General features: G+C 41.9%; 1 protein-coding gene across 1 annotated transcript in view; it reads left to right on the top strand.

The window, feature by feature from the left end:
• NUP93 (nucleoporin 93) overlaps positions 1 to 21,452 on the top strand; it is a 91,492-nt gene that overhangs the window by 46,990 nt on the left and 23,050 nt on the right. Inside the window, exons 4-5 of the mRNA XM_040982671.1 lie at positions 11,589 to 11,651; positions 16,025 to 16,153. Of these exons, the coding sequence (XP_040838605.1) occupies positions 11,589 to 11,651; positions 16,025 to 16,153 (192 nt within the window). The remainder of the gene's footprint in view (positions 1 to 11,588; positions 11,652 to 16,024; positions 16,154 to 21,452) is intronic.

The following is a 21,452-nucleotide window of genomic DNA, read 5'->3' as shown; positions in this document are numbered from 1 at the left end:
AATAGCCGATACTGCTCCTCTGGTTTTCACTCTAGTTTGTGAGCTTTGGTCATTCTGTATATAAAATGTGCATGCTGGCTGCCTTCAAAACAAGTCTTGTATTTTTTTGTGGCTTAAGATATGGATTATTTTGTAATTCCCATGTCTTACGGAGTTAGAATGTCTGGAGCTAACCCTGGAATTTTTGTCATCCCACCAGCATACTAGCAAAGCTTACTCTGCAGTTAAATAACTTTCTCAAGGTCATACATACATCTGGTAAGTGGGCATTTTTACCCTAAATCCAGGCCACCTAACTGCTTATCTGTGGTATAAGGTGTTTCTGTCTTCGTCTGACTTCATTTCTTTCTCTTTGCAGACTTGCCAGTGACTGATGCCTCTAATAGATTGAGCTTTCAGCAGTCTGTCTTTGCTCAGCAGCCTAACTCAGAGATGTTCCTCTGTAGAAATGACTTACTGAACTGTCACTGGCATCTTCTTGGCCTGTGTTGAAGATGATACACACTTACACATCTATCATTCTTTTAGGCAAATATTTAAAAATAAGGTTGTTTCTGCAAATTGAGCTTTTAGGTCTGTCTGGTTTTTTTCAATTGAAAGGCAAAGTGCTTATCTCCCAGGGTGGGCAAGGCAAGGTTGTAACCATTCATCTTCCGGTGAGTGGGGATGGAGCAGGGCATTCTGATGTGTCCTCTCTGCAGAAGAACTCACAGCACAGGGTTGCCCCTTCTCTCCCCGGTAAGAACAGGCTGGCTGAGAGGTTTGAGTTCTCTCAGTTTCAAACAAAACATATTTGAAAGATGGTCTTGCCTTCTTTGTGTGTTGTTGGTATTTGCCATGCCAGCTATGTTTCTTGGTTCACATATCTGAAGTGACAATGGTGAGTGGTGTGTTCTGCAGTATTCCTCCGCTCTGAAAGGCTGAAGTCAAAATGTTTCTAAAATGAATTAAGATTTTAGAGAAAGTCTGAAATCACAGTCATTCCCAGCAAAGGAGTGGCTTGATAAATTTCATTAAAGATGATGTGAACTTATAAAGGGGAAGATCTCTTTAGTGATCTCCAAACATAAATTTAAAAAAAGAGAGAGATGTATTTGTTGGGCAAGAAGAAACTGCAGCAAAACCAAAGCTGCTTTTTCAGTGACAGCCATGATGATGGGCGCTCCGGTCCCATCAGCAGAAGCATTGCTGCATAGTGGGAGGAGCTGCAGGGTAAATGAGTGACACTGTACACCAGCAGGGAGTCAGTATGAGATGTGTTCCCCAGTATTGTCCTAGCCAGGCTCCTGGTGCTTGCTAACTAGGACTCAAGGTATAATCCTGTCAAGTGCTATAGAAACCAGCCTGACCAAAGCCACTCAGCTCACACCTGACCGTCTCTGCAAACCGCCCTCTGCTGTCCCTTTCCCTCAGCCCCACCCAAGTTTTATTTTTCCGAAGGGGAAAGGACATTGGGTCTGACAAAGCTGAGGATGTATGTGTGTGTGTGTGTGTGTGGAGGGGGAGGAGTACACACACTTCAATAACATAGGATCACTCTAGCGGATTCTTGGGCATGATCATGATAGGCCATTATTGATGCCTCCACATTTTATACTGCAATGCAGTTTTCATACCCAAAGTTCTATGGATATGGACTAACACATCTCCACAATAGAAATCAGCTTCTTAAAGTCACATAAAAATATTTTTATGATCCCTTATGTTTTTATCTATCCCCTTAGAATAACTACATGATTAATCCCTTGTTTTTTATGTCTTTATATCTTTGTGTGAGGCGAAGGCTCTGCTGCTTCTTTTGGAGACCAAATGGACTTGGCATACTGTCAGTATTCCAGTTGCAAGCCTAGATTGAAACAGTTTTCTCCTTACACCTCTGGAGTTTAGCTCTAGCAAGTAAGCTGGGCTTTTGTTGGGTAGGTAAGGGAGGAAAGAAAACAAGTATTCAGAGTTGCCCTTGCTTTTTCCTCTGGGCCCACCTCAGCTTAGCTGGCTGCTCTCCTCTCTTGTCTGCTCCAACCTGGAGTGAGAGCATGACCAGCAGGGCCCTACAGCATGGCACATTTGCTGCGTCATGCCCCTCTCGCTAACATGTGTTCTGGCTCACTTTTTCCTGGGAGGGTAAGGTAATGGCACTGAGCAAGTTAGGTTCATCTCCCAGCCCTCTTGTGAATAGCAAAGTGTTAGATTTGAGAGGAAAGGGGCTTCCAACTGAAAAGCATCCCCCCCCCCCCCGCCTTACTCATTTGTGTTTGCTTCCTCTCTGTGGGGAGTCATCAGGGTCTTTCAGTAACTGAGCAGATGAACTGTTTTCCTTTCTTGTCTGGCCTGAAGAGAAGGCTAGCAAACAACAAGAAAGCCCTGGAGTTAAAGGTGTGGAACTGGCGTCAAATGGCCCTCCTAGGGCTGCACACCTTAACCTGGGTTGTCTTCTAGTGCAGGAACGCTTGTGTGCTCAGTAGACCTGTCTCTGCCTGGGTTTGTAATTAGGCAGAGAGGTTTAGACAGAGGTTTAGCACCTGCGTTGTGCTAATGAAGAACTGTGCCGTGTGCCTCTGTACTCGGACTCTCCCAGCACAGGCAGCTTTGCCATCAGGGTCCTGGTGGCTTTTACCTCGTCTTTCTTTACTCAGTGCTGATATTTTGGAATTTGAATTTTATCTTTTTCTTTTTTCCTCACATCCCCCCCTTTCCTTTTCAGGGGAGCAAGGAGACATGTTGTTGACGGATCTGCAAAAGGCAGTTGGTTTAGTTACATTCTGGCTTTCTTAAAAGCCTATGGCTTTCCTTGAAGGAAAAAGGACAACATATCACAGCTGTGTTGGCACACCCTTGATGTGACCAGGCATGCCAGTCAAATGTTGTCTAAAAGGCATATTTTTTGGTGTGGGAGAAGCACTGCCCAGTGCCACGTATTCTTGGGTTTAGAATTTCCTGTACGCATTGAGCTTTCATCAACCTGTGAGAATTATACTGAAAACCTGTTTGAATCATGAGAACCAAGTAATTTATTTTGCCCTAATGGACCCAAATCCAGCACATAATTGTGTGATCTTTTTTTAAAGCTCAGTTGCAGAAAGCCCCTATGAAATGACACCCAGTAGCCTGACAGATGGCCCGGTGCCCACACTGCACCATGTCACTTTGCCAAGGTCTGCCACCTGTGGCTCCAGTGCTTCCTGCAGCGCTGATGGATCTGCTGAACAGGCAAATGGTGGAAATCCACAGCCACTCTCACAGCATCTGCTGCCACCTGCTGAACAAGAGTGGCGAGGTTTTTGCATAAATGTACGGCAAGAAGTCCTACAACGGTATTAAAAATATATCACAATTGGTAGCTCTCATTTCTGCCTTAGCATGCTTTCTACCAGGTTATGTTTGAAGCTGTGTATGAAATCTGTGAGGAGATGATTTAAAGTATTGATTTTATTATTTTAAAAGATATTTACTTTTTATTGGAAAGGCAGATTTACCGAGAGAAAGATCTTCCCATCCACTGGTTTACTCCCCAAATGGCCAAAATGGCCAGAGCTAAGCTGATGCAAAGCTAGGAGTCAGGAGCTTCTTCCAGGTCTCCCATGTGGATGTAGGATCCCAAGGCTTTATGCCATCCTTCATTGCTTTTCCAGGCCACAAGCAGGGAGCTGGATGGAAAGTGGAGCGACCATGGCACAAACTGGAACCCATATTGGATCCTGGCATTTGCAAAGGGAGGATTTTAGCGAATTCAGCCATTGCACCAGGCCCTAGAGTATTGAAATTCTTGTAGAAAACCATTGGTGGGACTTTGTGGAGATTGAAGCTTGGACTTGGTCTTCGGTCTTTGTTCCATATAGGAGAGTCAGTCTCTCCTGGGCATTGTAAACCGACACTGGGATTCTTCTTACTTTATTGGAGTCATCTAATAAAGTAATCAACTATAATATTAAAATTTTTATAGAAGATCCCCAGATCTTGAAAAAAAATTTTTAAAGTTTCTCTGTATATTGTCTAGACTTTTTAGCAGCAAACATCTCTTTGCTCTTGAAGAAGTCCTTGAGGCATCCTCAGCATAGATACCACAAAATGGAGCTCCTAAGAAGTATGTCTGCACCATGCAGCAATCCCCAAGCTCCTCTGAGAATGTCAGGATTTCTGTTGTGCTTCTTTGAAAATAGCATCTTCCTTCATCCTTTCTTGTTTTCTGCATAAGTAGATTTTACCTTTTAAAGAATTTCAACAAAGAAGGTTTTGGAAGATGTCACACATTTAGAAAGTAGGGAAGGATGTTTGAAAAGTTGACTTTTTGATTGCTTATTTTGCCAATCTAAGTGTTAATTATGAGTTATCAGTATTTTTCAACCACATTCACCCTTCTCATTGTCACTGCTCACACTGTATTAATGTTTTGTTTTGGAATGTTTACTACAGGTTTCTGGTTATATGTTGTATTCATTTAGAGCTGATGTAAAAATTTTTGCATGTATTTTTGCATATTTGTCAGATACTCTTAAATGTTCAGCCTACTGTGAGTACTTTTAATTTTGACAAATGGACTGCTGATTGATTTGTTGAAGGGGGATAGACGTGGAGTGAGTGTGTGTTGAGGGACATGTGAAGTAGGGCTCTTGATTGACAAGACCAACTTGGACTGTAACTACTTTATTTATGAATAAAGGACATATATATATATATATATATTCTTCAGTTCAGAATGATTATCATGGTATAACTGACCGCTAATTTAGCATATGTAGGAAACAAAGTCCTGTGAAAGAAGCACTGTAAGCTTTTGGCGGGGGGAGACATCTACTTTCCTACTTAAAGTGGACACTGAAATTTTTCTCACAAAGACTATTTCATTCTATTTTCACTATTAGAAAGCAAAGAAACTAAAAGAATTTGACCATTTGGCAGAAACAAGCATCTTTTTGCTTACTGCCTTCTTTTGCAGTAGGAATTAACTGCCGCTGTGTTCTGTATTGTAGCAAGCACCTGCGTGGTAAAGCAAAAATAAGGCCGTTTCAGGCTGGCGTTGTGACATAGCAGGTAAAGTTGCCACCTGTGACACCAGCATCCCATATAGGCACTCATTCATGTCCCAGTTGTTTTACTTCATATCCAGCTCTCTGCTAGTGGCTTGGAAGGCCCCTCCCACCCACATGGGGGCCTGAAAGAAACTCGTGGATCTTGGTTTTTGCTATGCTACCACACCAGCTCCCTCAACCAGCACATTAAAAAAACTTTGAAATAAAATATAGCAGAGATGCATGCCCCCCTACCCAACTTTTAAACTGTGTTAATGTCAATGACATACTTTAAAGTATGATCCAGTTAAGTGATATTGAGAGAGAATTTAGCATGGGGTTAAAAGTGAGAGCAAGGGCCCAGCGCGATAGTGTAGTGGTTAGAGTCCTCAACTTGAATGCGCTAGGATCCCATATGGTTGCTGGTTCTAATCCTGGCCAACCTGCTTCCCATTCCAGCTCCCTGCCTGTGGCCTGGGAAAGCAATCAAGGACGGCCCAGAGCTTTGGGACCCTACACCCCCATGGGAAGAGGCTCCTGGCTTCGGACTGGCTTAGCTCCAGCCATTGCAGCTGCTTGGGGTGTGAACCATCAGATGGAAGATCTTCCTCTCTTTCTCTCCTCCTCTCTGTATATTGGACTTTCTAAATAAAAATAAATCTTTGAAAAAAAAAAAAGTGAGAGCTAGAACTGTATAATATATCACATTTGCACTTGGCACAAAATAATTGTCATTTAAATGCCAGCTTTTATTAGTACAGAACACGCCTAATCCAAAAATCCAAAATGCTCTAAAGCCCAAACTTTGAGTGCTGACATGATACTGCAAGTGGAGAATTCCACCCCTGACCCTATGTGAGAGGGGGGTCATGCTCAAATGGGGTACACCAAAAATATTGTATAAAATCAACTTTAGGACCTGTAGTATAATGTAATGGGTAGAGCTACTGCATATGGTGCTAGCATCCCATCTGGTAGCCAGTTCAATTCCCAGCTGCTCCACTTTCAATCCAGCTTCCTGCCAATGTACCTGGGAAAGCAGTGGAGGACAGCCCATGTGGGAGATCTTCATGCAGGTTCTGGCTGCCAGCTGCAGCCATTGCAGCCATCTGGGGAGAAAACCAGCAAAAAATTCTCTTTCTCTGTCTAGTTCTTGCCTTTTAGATAAATAAATAAATATTTTTAAAAATAGCTTCAGGTCGTGTATATCAAGTATATATGGAAATATAAATGAACTTTAAATTAGACTTGGATGCCATACCGAAGATAGCTCATTATATATGTGTATGAATTCCAAAATCAGAAACACCTCTGGTGCCAAGCATTTTAGATAAGGGATGTTCAGCCTACACTATATCAACTTTGTCATCATTTAAGGGTACTGTTACCTGATGGAGAAAATAAATGTAAGATATATTTTGCTCCTTTCCCTAGGCTCCATCCTTTTAGAAAAAGAAATTGTTCTTTATCTTCTCAATTTGGAGGTTTATTGCCCCCTAAATATCTCAGAGAATCAGAAATAAAATTCAGTCTTTCCTCTCCTTATTGATTGATAATGCTTGCTCAGGTGAGTTAAATGTCTCTTATAGGATGATCATGTCACCCTATAGGATTTCCAATCATAAGGTGTTGGGTCTTCAGTTGTTTTCTGAGCTGTTATGTGTTGGAGAAAGCTGGACATCAAAACTCATTTGAGGATTCAGAGAGGAGTAGTAGACAGTGGGGCAGTCAGGAGTAGTCATCTTACCTAACAGGCTTATGGAGGGGATGTTCCTGGAGTCTTCTTTATTGAATGGGATGGCCCCAGAAGTTCTCCGAGGGACTATGAGCAATTAGAAAGTGTTGAAAAGATGAGAAGGTCCCCGTGATGGAAGCTGAGGGTCACAGGCACTGGCATTTCTGAGTGGGAAGGGAGCTCTTGGGCCTTCACACCCCAGGGAGGGTGAGGGGTTGGTTTCAGTGTCTCTGGGAGCCCTACCCACCCCTCTCAGGAGACTTGCGTTTTCTAACCAGCTCTGAAAGTATCTCCTTAAGGTGACGACATCAGAGGTGCCTCACAGGAGGAGGAGTTCGAAGGAAAAGAAGCATGCACTCAGAGAAAGGACAGTGGAGGAAGAGATTTGTAGGAAACCCCTGCCTGGCTGTAGTGCTTCTGTTCAGCTTTCCAACTCTCTTGCTCTCTTGGGCTGTTTGTCCTTGGGGTGTGTGCTTTGTGAAAGAACCACCTGCCACTAGGTGGCACACAGATCGCAGAGACTGCTACACATTGCTATTAAGATTCTTTTCAGAAGATAAGCTACCAATATGTTTTTTAAATAAAAGGAATGTAATCTATTTTAATGTTCCATTTTAAAAAAAGGAACAAAGGATGAAAATTAAAATTCAAACTCTGAATGTTTTAATTTGAAAATCTGGCTTTTGAGGTACAACAGTTAATGGTCTTCAAAAATATGTGGCTGGTATTTAAAATTTTACTTTCATATACAAATATGTCATTTTTCAAAAGCAGCTTTAAATATTTTCAAGATTTGTTGTTGTTGAAATATAGAGTTACAGAGTGAGAGAGAGAGAAGAGACAGAAAAACATATTTCCTATATATTGATTCATTCCCTAAATGGCCACAGTTCGCCCAGGACAGGGCCAGACTGAAGCCAGGCGCCAGGAACTTCATCGGGTCTCGCATGAGGGTAACAGTGCCTGAAGTACTTGGATAGTCCTCTGCTGCCTTCCCAGGCTCGTTAGCAGGGAGTTGGATCAGAAGTGGAGCAGCTGGGACTTGAGGTAATGCTCATAGGATTCTAGGATTCCAGGACACAGTTTAACCCACCACACTGTAGCTCTGGTCCTAATAATGAAATATTCTGAAGATTGGAATAATATGCACTAAAATGATCATGTCTTTTTTTTCTTAGCCACTACTTGGAATTATATCTCTTAGAAATTTCAAACTATGTATCTTGTAAAATATTATAATGTTATTTAAAATGTGGCAGATTATTGTTTTGCCATTGTGTTTTTATTGTATGTGTGAGAGAAATATGTGGAAGTGGGGGCAGTTGGAACAGTGGGATATGCTATCATTGACAGGGAAGTGTAGAGGAAGCCTAGAGTAGGAGTGGGTGGGACTTAGGTGAGTCCTTGTTAGGACCATCATTACTGCTACTCTCTTATGTCTTGGTTAGATGATAGTCTTCCATAACAGCAGCCACAGGGTATACACATCACAGACCGTACCTGTTCGTTAAGGAGCATCAGCTGGTAACAGCAGTTGTATAGCTTTGTTTAGAAATTGTTAAAGCCTTTCATTTTAGCCATTGAAGATCTCTTGTGAAAAGGAATTCATACTGCTTATTGACTTGATATCATCATTTGCCATGAAGAGTACAAACAAGGCCACCAAAACTGGTGCTGCCATCTCATGTCTGCTCTCCTGTGACAGCTAGAGTGGGAGTGCAGTGACTAGCTGCACCTTCCAAATGGACCACATGTGTTCCTGGCTTCATGTGCTCCAGATTATTTGAGGTCACACATTATTAGGCAAGTAACCGGCACCTTTCCACACCCTCAACCTAAGTATCAGTGTAGACGTTTGGAGCAGTCTTCATGTTGTGCCCTCAGAGCTGCCTCATACCATCTCAGAGTTGGCTTTGCAAGAATCTTCAGGTGGGCGCTGTGGACTTGTGACCCTTGTTTCTGATCATTCCAGTGCACTGCCCAGGTGGGAATGGGACAGCAGGTTTGGGGGATCACAGCCTAGCATGTAAAGGATCTGGGGCATCTTCTATGAATATTATCAGTACTTTTATTTAAATTTATATCCTAAGTACTATCCTACCCCACTACTTTTTTTTAAGAACTGCCAATCTCATGGCTAAGATTGAACATGTATTCTAAAATACTACAGTTGCTAAAATAAAAGTAACCTAAACAAATCATAAGTTTCAAATATCATTTAGCTTGTTATTTTTAAAACTTTTACTTAAGTCTATTTTGTATTTCCCCAAATTGTTTTTAACACATACAGAGTTCTGAAAATAAAACAGAAAAACAGATCAATTAAGAAATATCAGTGCACTGCTAACAGAGTTCCACATTGTGTTGCAGTGTGTTAAGCTGCCTCTGTGACTGGCATTCCATTTAGCAGTGCTAGTTGAAGTCTCAGCTATTCCACTTCCAGCCCAGGCTCCTGATGTTGGCCCTGGGAAGGCAACTGAAAAGGCCCAAGTACTTGGGCTCCTGCCACCCATGTGGGAGACCCAGATTGAGCTTCTGGCTTCAAGCTGGGGACGGCTGTGTCTGTTGTGATCATTTGGGAGTGAACCAACAGATGGAAGGTTGATTGATTTCTCCCTGTCTCTTTCATTCTGCCTTCCAAATAAGTAAATCTTTAAAAACGCACTAGCCATGTGTTCAATGTGCCTTGCATTACAGATTATAGGTGCGTCTAATGTATATTCTTCCATATTATCACTAATATGCATTAGTTGTCAATCATCTTCCTTGTTCCTGCTCTACCATTTCCCAACTGTGAAAAAAAAGTTTCACCTTTGTGCGACGGGCAAGGTTTTGGCATGAAAGCCCACTCCTTCTGTAAATGTGACTTTTGGTGTAGTGTCTCTCTATATATACCCACCCCCATGCCACCCCTGACCTCAACTCAAGCAGATAAGGGCAAGGAACAGCAAACAACAAGGGGGTCACCCTGGCTGCTTTTTTTCTTCATTGTTTCTGACAGGTATAAATTGAACCTAGAATTCTAACAACAGAGCCATGTATATCAAGCATTGGGCAAAGAGCCTGATTGTCTCATTACATATGAGTAAGCTGAGGTTTAGAAAGTTTAAATGACTTGTCTAAAGGAAATGGAGACACCAGACTTTGAAACAGTTGAAATTGTTGAATTCCAAGACTCCCCTCTCAGCCATCATGTCACGGTGAAGTTGTATTTTGCAGGTGTTTAATCTGTACATGATAAACTAGTCTTGAAGACAGTCTCTTCTTCGTTGCTCCTGTCTTAAATAAGTGGTGGATGTTGTCAGTCCTGAAATAGAATGAAATACCTTAACTCTAGAAGAAATGTGTAGATAATTATTTTAGACTTTCCCACTTATTGACAGACAAGTGGAAAACATTTGAACATTCTGTTCGGAAGAAATGGAAGAATTAATTGAGTGGCTAGCACCGTGGCTCAACAGGCTAATCTTCCCCTTCAAGCACCAACAGCCCATATAGGCACTGACTTGTGTCCTGGCTTCTCCACTTCCCATTCAGCTACCTGCTTATGACCTGGGAAAGTAGCAGAGGATGACCCAAAGCCTTGGGATCCTACACTTGTGTGGGAGAGACTTGGAAGAAGCTCCTGGCTCCTGGCTTCAGATCAGCTCAGCTTCGGCCATTGCAGCCATTTGCAGAGTGACCCAACAAATGGAAGATCTCTATTTCTCTGTTGCTTTTTTTTTGTTTTGTTTGTTTAATCGGAAAGGCAGATTTGCGGAGAGGAGAGACAGAAAGCTTTTCTCCATCTGCTAGTTCACACTGCAAATGGCTGCAATGGCCAAAGCAGAGCTGAATCGAAGCCAGGAGCTTCTTCATGATCTCCATGTGGATGCAAGATTCCAAGGCCACAGGTGTGTAGCTGGACGGGGAAGTGGATTAGCAGGAACACAGTCCAGTTCTCATGTGGGATCCCAGTGGTTGAGGTGGAGGGTTATCCAATTAAGCCATAGTGCTGGGCACTCTTTCTGTTATTTATTTATTTATTTATTTAAGATGTGTTTATTTGATTGAGAGATGGCAGTTTTCCATCAGCTGGGCTCACGCCGTCAATGGCCACAACACCAGAGCTAGGAGAGCCCAAGTCAGGAGGCCAGAACCCCAGATGTATCTCACATGTGGGTGGCAGGTGTCCAGTGCTGCCTTCTTAGGCACATTGTCAGGCAACTGGGTCAGAAGCAGAACAAATAGGACTTGACCCAGTGACCGTAGGGTATGCTGGTGTCTCAAGCAGCAGCTTAATTTCACTGCTCCCAGATCTCTCTCACAGATCACTGCTCCCAGAAGATCTCTCTCTTACACACATAGATACTCCCTCTCTCTTACCTTTTCTTTTTGTCACTCTGTATTTAAAAAAAATAATAATAACTTCTTTAAAAAAAGTATTTTTGGGCCACCATTGTGGTACAGTAGTTTAAGCTAGCATCCCAAATGGACACTGATTTGAGTCCTGCTCCACTTGTTATGTGTATTTTTGCTAATGTACCTGGGAAGGCAGTGGAGGATAACTCAAGGTAGGATGCCTGGATGAAACTCCATGCTTCTAGCTTTGGCCTGGCCCAGCCCCAGCTGTTGTGGCCATTTAGGGAATGAACCAGCAGATGAAAGATCTTCCTCTCTTTGCTCTCCCCCTGAAACTCTGCCTTTCAAATAAACTGATATTTTATAACAACACCTATTTTGGTGTTTTAATTTGAGTGATTTTTGTGAGCATGGAGGTGAGTAGGGTAGCTGATATCTTAGTAGCAATTTTTTATTCCACAGTATACTTCTGATTATTTAACTAAGCATTTTTCCTCCTTGCCTAGGGCTTCCTGAAGAACGAGAAGGACAATGCCCTGTTGTCTGCCATCGAAGAATCCCGAAAGAGGGTAAGAAAAGAACCAAAGTGTAGATGTTTGTAATTCTGAGGACAGCAGCATGTAAGTTCTGGAAGTTGGAGTGTGTGTCCCAGGGCAGCTCTTTCTTGGGTAGAGTAGTTAGGTGAGAAGTCAACTAACTCTCTTCTGAGGAAAAAGCCGTGCTTGTATTTCTAACATGTATATAGTGACTTCAGTGCATCTGGTTTATTGGCTCCACAGTTATTAATCTTAACGTGGAAGGACCAGAAAATTCTTTGGTTTCAGTGTTATAGTATGAACAGTGTTTTGTTTTACTTTCTATTTAATCAGCTGTTCCAAAAAACAATTATGATCATTGATAATGTCTCTCAACTTCCTTTCATCAAATAGTATGACTGTACTACCTGATCTGTTACAATTTCTCAGAGCTCTTTAAACAAACAAAAATCTTAACCCAGAGCTTGAAAAGATGGCGAAGAAGTCACTCCGAACATCCATTTTATGTGTAGAAGAGGTTTTTTTTGTGGGTGTGTCGTTTTTGCTGTAGACGTTCCTGCAATAGCTGCATGCTCTTTACTACTACGCTCACTCCACTTGCTTCTGACGTGGGATCCTATCCAGATATCCTGCGGAGTAAGAGGTTTTCAGGCCAGTGCAGTCCTTGGGAAAGGAGGAGCAAGGTTAGCTGTCAAGGAGAGTTGATTATAAGTGCAGCTTTTCTGAAGAAGGATTCTGGCAGGACCCATTCCTGTTTACTAGTCATAGTTCTGCCTAGAGGCAGAGTGAGGGAGTGAAAGAAAGCCCATTTTGTCATTTACTTATTGAACCCTTATATCAAGTGAAATATATAGTTTTTTAAAAATAATTAAGTGGAAGGCATTGATGAATCTCAGTAGGACTGATGTGAGACAGGGCAATAGAGGGGCATGCCAATTCTACTTTGTAAGTAAATGTTCCAGAGTGATCATTTGCGTGACTGATGTGTTTTATTATCAGAATAAAGGTCCCTAAAATTTCATTAATTGCAGTATTGGCAATAGTACCTAGTCTTAGAAAGAGAAAAATTCCCTTGATTCACATTTGAATGGGCTTTTTCCTCACATACACCAACATTGACTTTTTCTACTGCAAAGGACCAATGAAATTAGGATCATCAAATGCCACCAAATCTTATTAATCCATTTACCCTGCAGAGTGTGTTTCTGGAATTGGCAATCTCTGAACATTGTGCCATACTGAGACTAAATGTGCAGCCTGCCAAAACATTTAGGTGACATACCACAGTGCAAAATATGTGCATATGTGTTTGGGAGGGAGAACTTCCGGTCCTGGATCTGGCCAAGAAGTAGACCTTGGACCTGTCTGGACACCAGAAGACTACTGCGTAAGCAAAATCATTTTAAAATAATGATTTGGAAATCTGCAGCTTCCTGGCATTTTTTTTAATGGCAATTTCATGTTTGAGTAACTTGCCAGTGTCCTACTGAAATGCCAAGAAAACAAGCTACAGGCCCACAAGTCTTTTCCCATTTGGTGCATCCCAGCAAAAACAGAACAACAGTTATCAGAACATATGCAGTGTTTCTAAAAGCCAGCAACAGCTCAGTAACAGTTAGGAAAGTCAAAGCATATTGCCCTCTTCCCTTTATAGAAATGGAGTTCCCGTGCTTTCCACCTGTTCTTAATTCAGCTGCCCAGTTCTCTCTGTGCCTTCTTTACTGTGTTCAAAGGAAAATATTTTCCATGCATAACATGATCTTGAAAGATTCAGACTTACTGTATGAAGATTTTTCCATAGGTTTGTCATTTTTCTGTTTGTTTGGTTGGTTGGTTTGCTTTAGTTCTCTGCACACCCATCTGTATATCCCCCTTTTTCTTTGAGTTTCTTTCCTTCTTGTTCCTACTGGTCCTTACCTTTGCCTTCGCTTGATTTTTTTCTCATTAGCTCCCCTGCATAGCACTTTTTACCCCTAATCCAATGGTTCAGACCTTCATGACAGTGGAATAGGCTGGAACAGAGCAGATGGGGGGCTCATCTTCCCTGATTAGGCCACAAATTGAAATTCCATTATCTTTAATGTAATTAGGATAAGCAGAGGAAAGGGAGTGCAGTGTGGTCAAAAAATTAGAATTTTAATGTTGGGCCGTTTATTTTTATTTGAGGTGCCTTATCACAGTAATGATGAATGGAATCACAGTGCTGTTCATTCAGGTTGTTAGGCTGTTTCTGAGTGGCCTGGCATACTTTCCAGAGATCTGAGGATTTGAGCCCAGAAAGCTGCCAGTGTTCAGAGTCCTTCCAAGTACTAAGCAGGAGTTCCTGGCACACAAGTGGGAAGCCTTAATTAACGGGCGGTTAATTCACACAGTTATCCTTCTGACCCCTACCTAATGCTGAGTCAGCCCCACCTGTGCTCATCAACAATTTCTGGGGTGGCATGCTACCTGGTTTCTTCAGTTGCCCTCAGTGCTGTGTTAATAACCAGGAGAACTAAGAAAATCTCCTGCAACCCTTGTCTGGATTGCTGCTAAGGTCATCGGTGCCTCACTTCCTGTTGTGAGCTCGAGAAGCTGAGTAAGATGCTCACCTTTCCCCATCTTCTCATTTTACTTGCCCCAATCCAGATGCCACATGACCCTTTCTTTTCCCTTGCTGGGAAATGCTTGAGGCACCTCGCTAAGAAGGAAGGAGTTTTGTGGGGAGAATTTGTGGCTCATTAGTATACCTTTCTGGGTGACTTCTGGGGAAATTATCTCTTCTCCAGCCCTTATTATTTTTTTAAAGAGTCGTTTTATTTGTTTATTTTTATGACCAGACTGGCACTGTGGCATCGTGCACTAAGCCTCTGTCTTTGGCACTGACATCCTATTTGGCATTGGTTTGAGTCCTGACTGCTCCACTTCCAATCCAGCTCCCTGCTAATGTGCCTGGGGAAGCAGTTGGAAGTTGGCTCAAGTTGTTGGGCACCTATACTCATGTGAGAGACCCAAAGAAGTTCCTGTATCTTAGCTTAGGACCAGCCCAGCCCTGGCCATTGAGGCCATTTGAGGAGTGAACCAGAGAATGGAAGATTCTCTCTCTCTCTTTCTCTTTCTCCTTCTTTCTATGTAACTCTGCCTTTCCTTTCCAATAAAAATAAATAATTTTTAAGAAAGATTTCTTTCTTTTTTGAAAGGCAGAGTGGCACAGAGAGAGGAGATCTGTATGCTGATTCTCTCTGTAGATGGCCTCAGTGGCCGGGCTGGGATTTCAGCATCACAGGTGGTGCTTAACCCATTGTGCCACAGTGCCAGCCACAACAGGCTTCTATTGTTCCGTCATGCTTCCCTCAAAAATGCCTAGCTTCTGTGTTTAAGTTTATTGATATGAACAACAGACAAAGATTTTTCTCTGAGTACTTTTCAGCTCAGACTCACTAATTGAAATGGTTTGTTTTGGCTGACTGACAGTGAAAAGATCTACCTTTAGAATACCTATTAGAAAAGGATCTGGAGTATGCCAACCTTCTTCCTCATTGCACCTGTGTTTGAGGCTGTCACAGTTTAATAAACACTATTCCAAAAACAGACACCCTGTTTATAGGAAGAGTATATTTGATTTTTTCCTTGGGATAAATTTCCTAAAGCTTATATATATGGATATTACCAATATAAATTATCTGCATTGTCAAAAGCAAAGCAGACATTACTATATTCCCTTGGTTCTGATTAATTAGATGCTAATCTGATTATAAATGAAAAGTGGGCTTAAGCTGATGGAGAAACCTGGTGTGCCAATTAAAGAGTGACAGACTGGGTATGATCATAATTCAGTATCGCCAGGTTAAGCCACTGATTGTAACGCAAGCATCCCACTTGAGTGCTGGCTTGTGTCCCAGCTGCTCTACTTCTGATCTAACTCTATGCTAATACGCTGAGGAAAATGGCAGGAGATGACCCAACTTGCTTTGGCCTGGCCCAACCCCTGGCCCAACCCCATCTGCTAATTTGGAGTAAATTAGCAGATGGAGGATCTCCTTGTCTATTTGTGGCTCTCTCGCTCGCTCTCTGTCTTTCTGTCTGTAATTCTGCCTTTCAAATAAATAAATTTCTAAAAATGGGTAAGATAATAAATTTTATGTTAATTGAATTTTATCATGCCGAACATTTTTTACAATAGTAAATATGGCTGTGTACGTTACTCTGTTTAAAATCTATTTTATCAGAGTTTTAGGATTCATGCAGTAGAATAAGTTGCAAACATTTATTGGTAAAATCTTTACAGGTAATTTCTAGATTGCTTTTGCTCTACTCATCAAGAAATGGTGGATTGGGGAGGACTTGCAATTCTGCTGAGCTTTAAGGAGGACTGTGTTTTTTTGTTTTTCGTTTTGGTTTCTCTTTGCTGCGCTCACCGGGGACAGACCTTTGGCATGGCTGAGGAGTATCATCGAGAGTCAATGCTGGTCGAATGGGAACAAGTGAAACAGCGAATTCTGCACACTCTGCTAGCATCAGGAGAGGATGCCCTTGACTTTACTCAAGAAAGCGAGGTACGAATCCATAAGAATTAGTTCCTAGTAAAAATGCAAAGTCCAGGAATGCTTGTCTACTTGACTGGTGGCATTCTTGACACATTCTTTGGTCATTCTCTCTCCCCCTTGTGAAATAACTTCCTTCACTTGGCTTCCTGAAATTCAGGTTTTTGCCTCAATTCCTTCAGCCTGACTGGGTGATTCTGCCCAGGCTCCTGTGCTGATTTTCTCTGCCTCTCTGATCTCTTGATGCTGCAATGTCTTCAGGCTGTGTTCTGGATTTTTTTTTTTCCCTCTATCACTGCCATACTGATTTCATCTGAGTTTGTGGCTTTAATATTGTCTACATGCCAAGACTCCAGATTTTGTAACATCACACTCCTTTGTCTACTTGCCTTTTTCTTTCTTTCTTTAAAGATTTATTATTTTTGTTGCAAAATCAGATATACAGAGAGAAGGAGAGACAGAGAGGAAGGTCTTCTGTCCACTGACTTATTCCCCAAGTGGCCGCAATGACTAGAGCTAAGCCAGTCCAAAGCCAGGAGCCTCTTCTGGGTCTCCCATACGTGGTGCAGGGTCCCAAAGCTTTGGGCCGTCCTTGATTGCTTTTCTAGGCCACATGTAGGGAACTGGAATGGGAAGCAGGTCAGCCAGGATTAGAACCGATGCCCATATGGGATCCTGGCGCATTCAAGTTGAGGACTCTAGCCACTAGGCCACCTTACTGGACCCTACCTGCCTTCTTTACTATGACTGAATTGTCTCACAGCCATGCCTAGTAAAGATTGTTTGGAACAGAGTCAAAATAGCCACAGGGCCTGGGACAATAGCCTAATGGCTAAATCCTTGCCTTGTTTGTACTGGGGTCCCATGTGGGCACTGGTTTGTGTCCTGGCTATTCCACTTCCCGTTAGCTCCCTGCTTGTGGCCTGTGAGAGCAATGGAGGATGGCCTAAAACCTAGGGACCCTGTACCCACATGGGAAATCCGGAAGACACCCCTGGCTCCTGACTTCAGATTGGCTTGGCTCTGGCCATAGTGACCACTTGGGGAGTGAAACAAAGGGGGGTTCACTCTCTGTTCTCTGTAAATCTGCCTTTCCAATAAAAATAAAGCTTTAAAAATAGGATATATAAAATAAAATAACAATAAACTCCATCCCAGCTCACCTTCTACTGTCACATAACTCCCTATCTTGATAAATGGCAGTTCCAGTTTTTCACTTACTTAGATCAGAAACCTCAGATTTATTTTTGTCTTCTCACCCATTTTATACCCGTCCCGTTAATCCTACCCTTAATATATATCCAGAATCCAACCACTTCACACCACTGTGTGTGTGGTTTGCTAACACTGTGGTCCAAACTACCATCATCTCGTCCTCACGTCAGTGAACTAGTCACCGAACTGGTTTGATCTATTGCTATATATATGAATTATTGTAAACCTTAGTGGCTGAAAATACACATTCCCTTGGCTGAGTATTTCTGGTTCAGGGTCTTCTAACACTGTAATCATTTGTGAGATTCGACTCAGCAGGGATCATTAGCAGTAGTACACGCTCCTTTCTGTTACCTACCGTGTGGGGGAGAGGAGCGTAGAAGGGAATACCACACAGGGCTGTGGAACAGGCGAGGCTACCAACCACAGCAGTCTCCTTGCTTTTTGTCCCTGTGCTCTTTTACAACTTTTTTCTCAACACAGTAGCCAGTATGGCATCACTACGAGATAGATTTGTGCTACTTCTCTGCTCAGAACCCTGTAGTGACACTCATTTCACCAACATTCAAGTTTTGACCATGATCTGTAAGCCTCTCCATTGCTAAGTCTCGTAGACCCCCAAGCTGATCTTAATTCTGCTCTCCCCTTGGCCCTTGCTGCTCCACCTAACAGGCTCCTTGCAATTTCCTGGTGTAAGCCTGGATTGTTTGATCCTTAGGTGCCCCTTTGTTTTCTGTTATTTTTGCCTAGCATACCTTTGCTGCAGTACCTTAAATCACTGTCTCCCTCTTTTCTTCCTTCAGTAACGACCTAGTGCCTTGTCAGTGAAGTCTTGCAAAGCCTTGGTATCTGATATCCAAACCAATCCTTTTGTGTTCAATACTTCCAGTATATTGTTTTCTTGCTGTTTTTCTTGTTTCACAGTTCCTCTTAAGTACTACAGCATACAGTATTTATTTTATGTTTGCGTTGTATGTTGTCTGTTTCTCACAGTGGAATGTTAGCATGCTGAAGGTAAGGATTTTATTGTATCCCTGCAGCTCCAGTACCTCTTAAGAATGTCTTTAAGCATAAGAGGTGCTCAAGAGATATTTGTTGACTCAATCTTAGCTGTGGCTAACCTTGTGCTTACTGAAGTATTAGGGATATGTTGAAGCAGTGAGGATTTAAGATGGATTTGTCATAACTGCCAGTGTTAATTAATAGGTAGTAATGCTAAGTTTCTTTATGTCTACTCAAAGACAGTTTAGCTATATTCTTGTCTTATTCTAGGGTTCTCTTATGCAAGTGTATGAGCCATATATTCCTTTTTTATTATTATTATTGTTGGAAATGCATTTATACACAAAAAAGGAGATATATAGAGGAAGATCTTCCATCTGCTGGTTCACTCCCCTAGTGACTACAACAGCCAGAGCCAAGCCAATCAGAAGCCAGGAGCTAGGAACTTTTCCTGGGTCTCCCATGTGGGTTCAGGGTTCTATAGCTTTGGGCCATCCTCTACTGCTTTCCCAAGCCAGGGAGCTAGATGGGAAGTGGAGCAGCCAGGATATAATCTGGTGCCCGTAAGGGATCCCAGCAGATTCAAGACAAGGATTTAGCCACTAGGTTATTGTGCCAGTTCCAAGCCATATATTCTTATTTCCACTTCTTGCACAAAAGTTATCCTACTACCTGCTGTGTTATGCATCTGTCTTTTTTTTTTTTTTAATGTATCCCCAAAAACCTTTACCATGAGGCATTTTGAGGCTGCCCTTGTCCCAGAGGAGCCACAGCTTGCCACACGTTTATCATCCCTGTGTTAGGGAAGAGACAGCTCTGAGCTTCAAATCCTGACTTCAGCAGTGACTAGTTCAGCCTTATCTAAGTTATTTAACCCTGCAGACCTGCAGTGTCTTCAGTAGTAAAATGGCATTATAGGGCAGACTGGTGATAATGTTAAGCACTTGCCCCATAATAGTCATTCTATTCTGTTGTCTTTTAGAAAGTCATTTTAGGTAATTTGAAGTCATGGGGTATTTAGCCTAGTGGTCATTTGCTAAGCTTCTCATGTCCCATATTGGTATACCTGGTTCAGACTCCTGCCTCCAGCTGTCTGCTAATGCAGACTTTGAAAAACAGCAACAATAGCTTAAGCAGTTGGATTTCTGCCACCCATGTAGAAGACATGGATTGTGTTCCCAGCCCTGGCTTCAGTCTGTCCATCCCTAACAGTTGCAGGCATTTTAGAAGTGAACCAGGAGATAAGGCAACTTTCTCTTACATTCTTCCTTCTCTAATCAATATTTCAAAGAAATTATAATGTCATAGAAATGTTAGTATATATATTTTAGAGGGAAACCATACTGTTCAACATTTTTTAGATAATAATACTGATAATTCTAGAACTGTTGATTCAGGAAGAAACGTATAAGCATACTGGTGAGACCAAGGACTGTTGGCTTCTGGATCATCATTAAAGTTTAAACCAAGAATGGATAGGCTGTCAGTTTGTTTTGCCTGCAAGGTGACTGCACATGTTATGCTTACAAACCACTTTTTTTTGTAATAAACTAGCCCCCAAATAAATATATATCAAAGTTTTTTGTGTTAGAAAATTGTTCATTAAGGATTCTGTCATGTTTTTCTTAGATTCAGATTTTTCCAACTCAGATCGCCTTTGCGAAAGAGAATTAATGCAGAAGAAACCTGGCCAGCAAGCAATGTTTCTTTTTAAATTCTTTATAAAATTGAGCAAATAAGTAGACCAGCTCATTTCATGAACTTCAATTTTTAAAATGGTGTTAATAGGTTTTGTTCTGTATTGGGATTTGGATGTAATTATAAATTACTAATGAGGTATTCTTTCCTGATTTTTCTCCTCTCAAAAATAGACCAGTCTATTTAGTAGACAGTTGACCTTCAGGCGTCTTGGAAGGGAATTACCAGTGCTTTTGCTGTTGTCGTTGTGTCATTAGTGCAGCGGTAGCTTTGCTATAAAATTTGGGAAAGAAAGCAGACAGGTCTCTGCAGGCTTCTACCTCCAGAATTGCCATTTTCTGGAACATTGTGGATTTTGTTTTTGTTTTGAGTTTTTCCATGACGTATAACATGTATCAGAAGAATGCACCAATAGTATATAATGAACAACCACAAGTAGGACACATCTGGAAACAGCATTCCAGCAGTTCCTTAATGCTAGTTTCTGGTCACTGTTGTCCATCAATAATGGTGGAGCCATGGTCTTGTCTTCTGAGAACACAGATCATGTAAATATAGCCATACATGTACTTCTGTTCCTAGCTTCTTTAACATAACGTTCTGTGTATTGTGGCATATAGTTGTTAACCATTGTTTTTTTGTGATATTATTACTGTCGTTTCATCCCTTCTAGTATTGATGGGCAGGTGGGTGATGTCCATTTCTTAGCTTTTATAAATAGTGCTATTGTGATCATTGAGCATTCTTGTATTTGTCTTTTTGTGACCACATTTGCATCTGTTTTGAATACATCTACAGGAGAAGCTGGGGAGCCACTTTAGTAGATACTGTCAGTTTTCTAGAATGATGTATCATGGTACCCTCCCATTAGCATTATGTGATAATTCCATTGCCACATGTAGTGCTTTCTGTTTTCTTTAATTTAACCACTCTAGTCCTATGTAAAACCATGTGTTTTAATAGGTTTTTCCCTATAATTTTCTCCTAAACTATGGGAGGGTGAGAGTATCTCACTGACAGGCTGTATTTGTTCACTTTCTTCACCAGGAGACCACACAGTTTGAGCAAAGATAAGTTTGGGTATTTTTTTAAGCATTGGTTCCTGAGTCCAGGTCTCTAGTTCTGAAATGTTATGCGTTAATGGAATCATGTGTCACTGCAACAAATGGGTTTCCAGGGCCCGGCGTGATAATGTAGTGGTTAAAATTCTCACCTTGCATGCGCCAGGATCCCATATGGGTGCCGGTTCTAATCCCGGCTGCCCCGCTTCCCATCCAGCTCCCTGCTTGTGGCCTAGGAAAGCAGTGGCAGATGGCCCAAAGCCTTTGGACGCTGACCCCGTGTGGGAGACCTGGAAGAGGCTCCTGGCTCCTGGCTCCTCTCTTTGGATTGGCTC

The sequence above is a fragment of the Ochotona curzoniae genome, unplaced genomic scaffold (assembly GCF_017591425.1).
Source record: "Ochotona curzoniae isolate NIBS_2020 unplaced genomic scaffold, NIBS_Ocur_1.0 contig_3622, whole genome shotgun sequence".
Taxonomy (NCBI): domain Eukaryota; kingdom Metazoa; phylum Chordata; class Mammalia; order Lagomorpha; family Ochotonidae; genus Ochotona; species Ochotona curzoniae.
The sequence above is the reverse complement of the archived record's forward strand: the minus strand, read 5'-3'. Positions and strand labels throughout refer to the sequence as shown.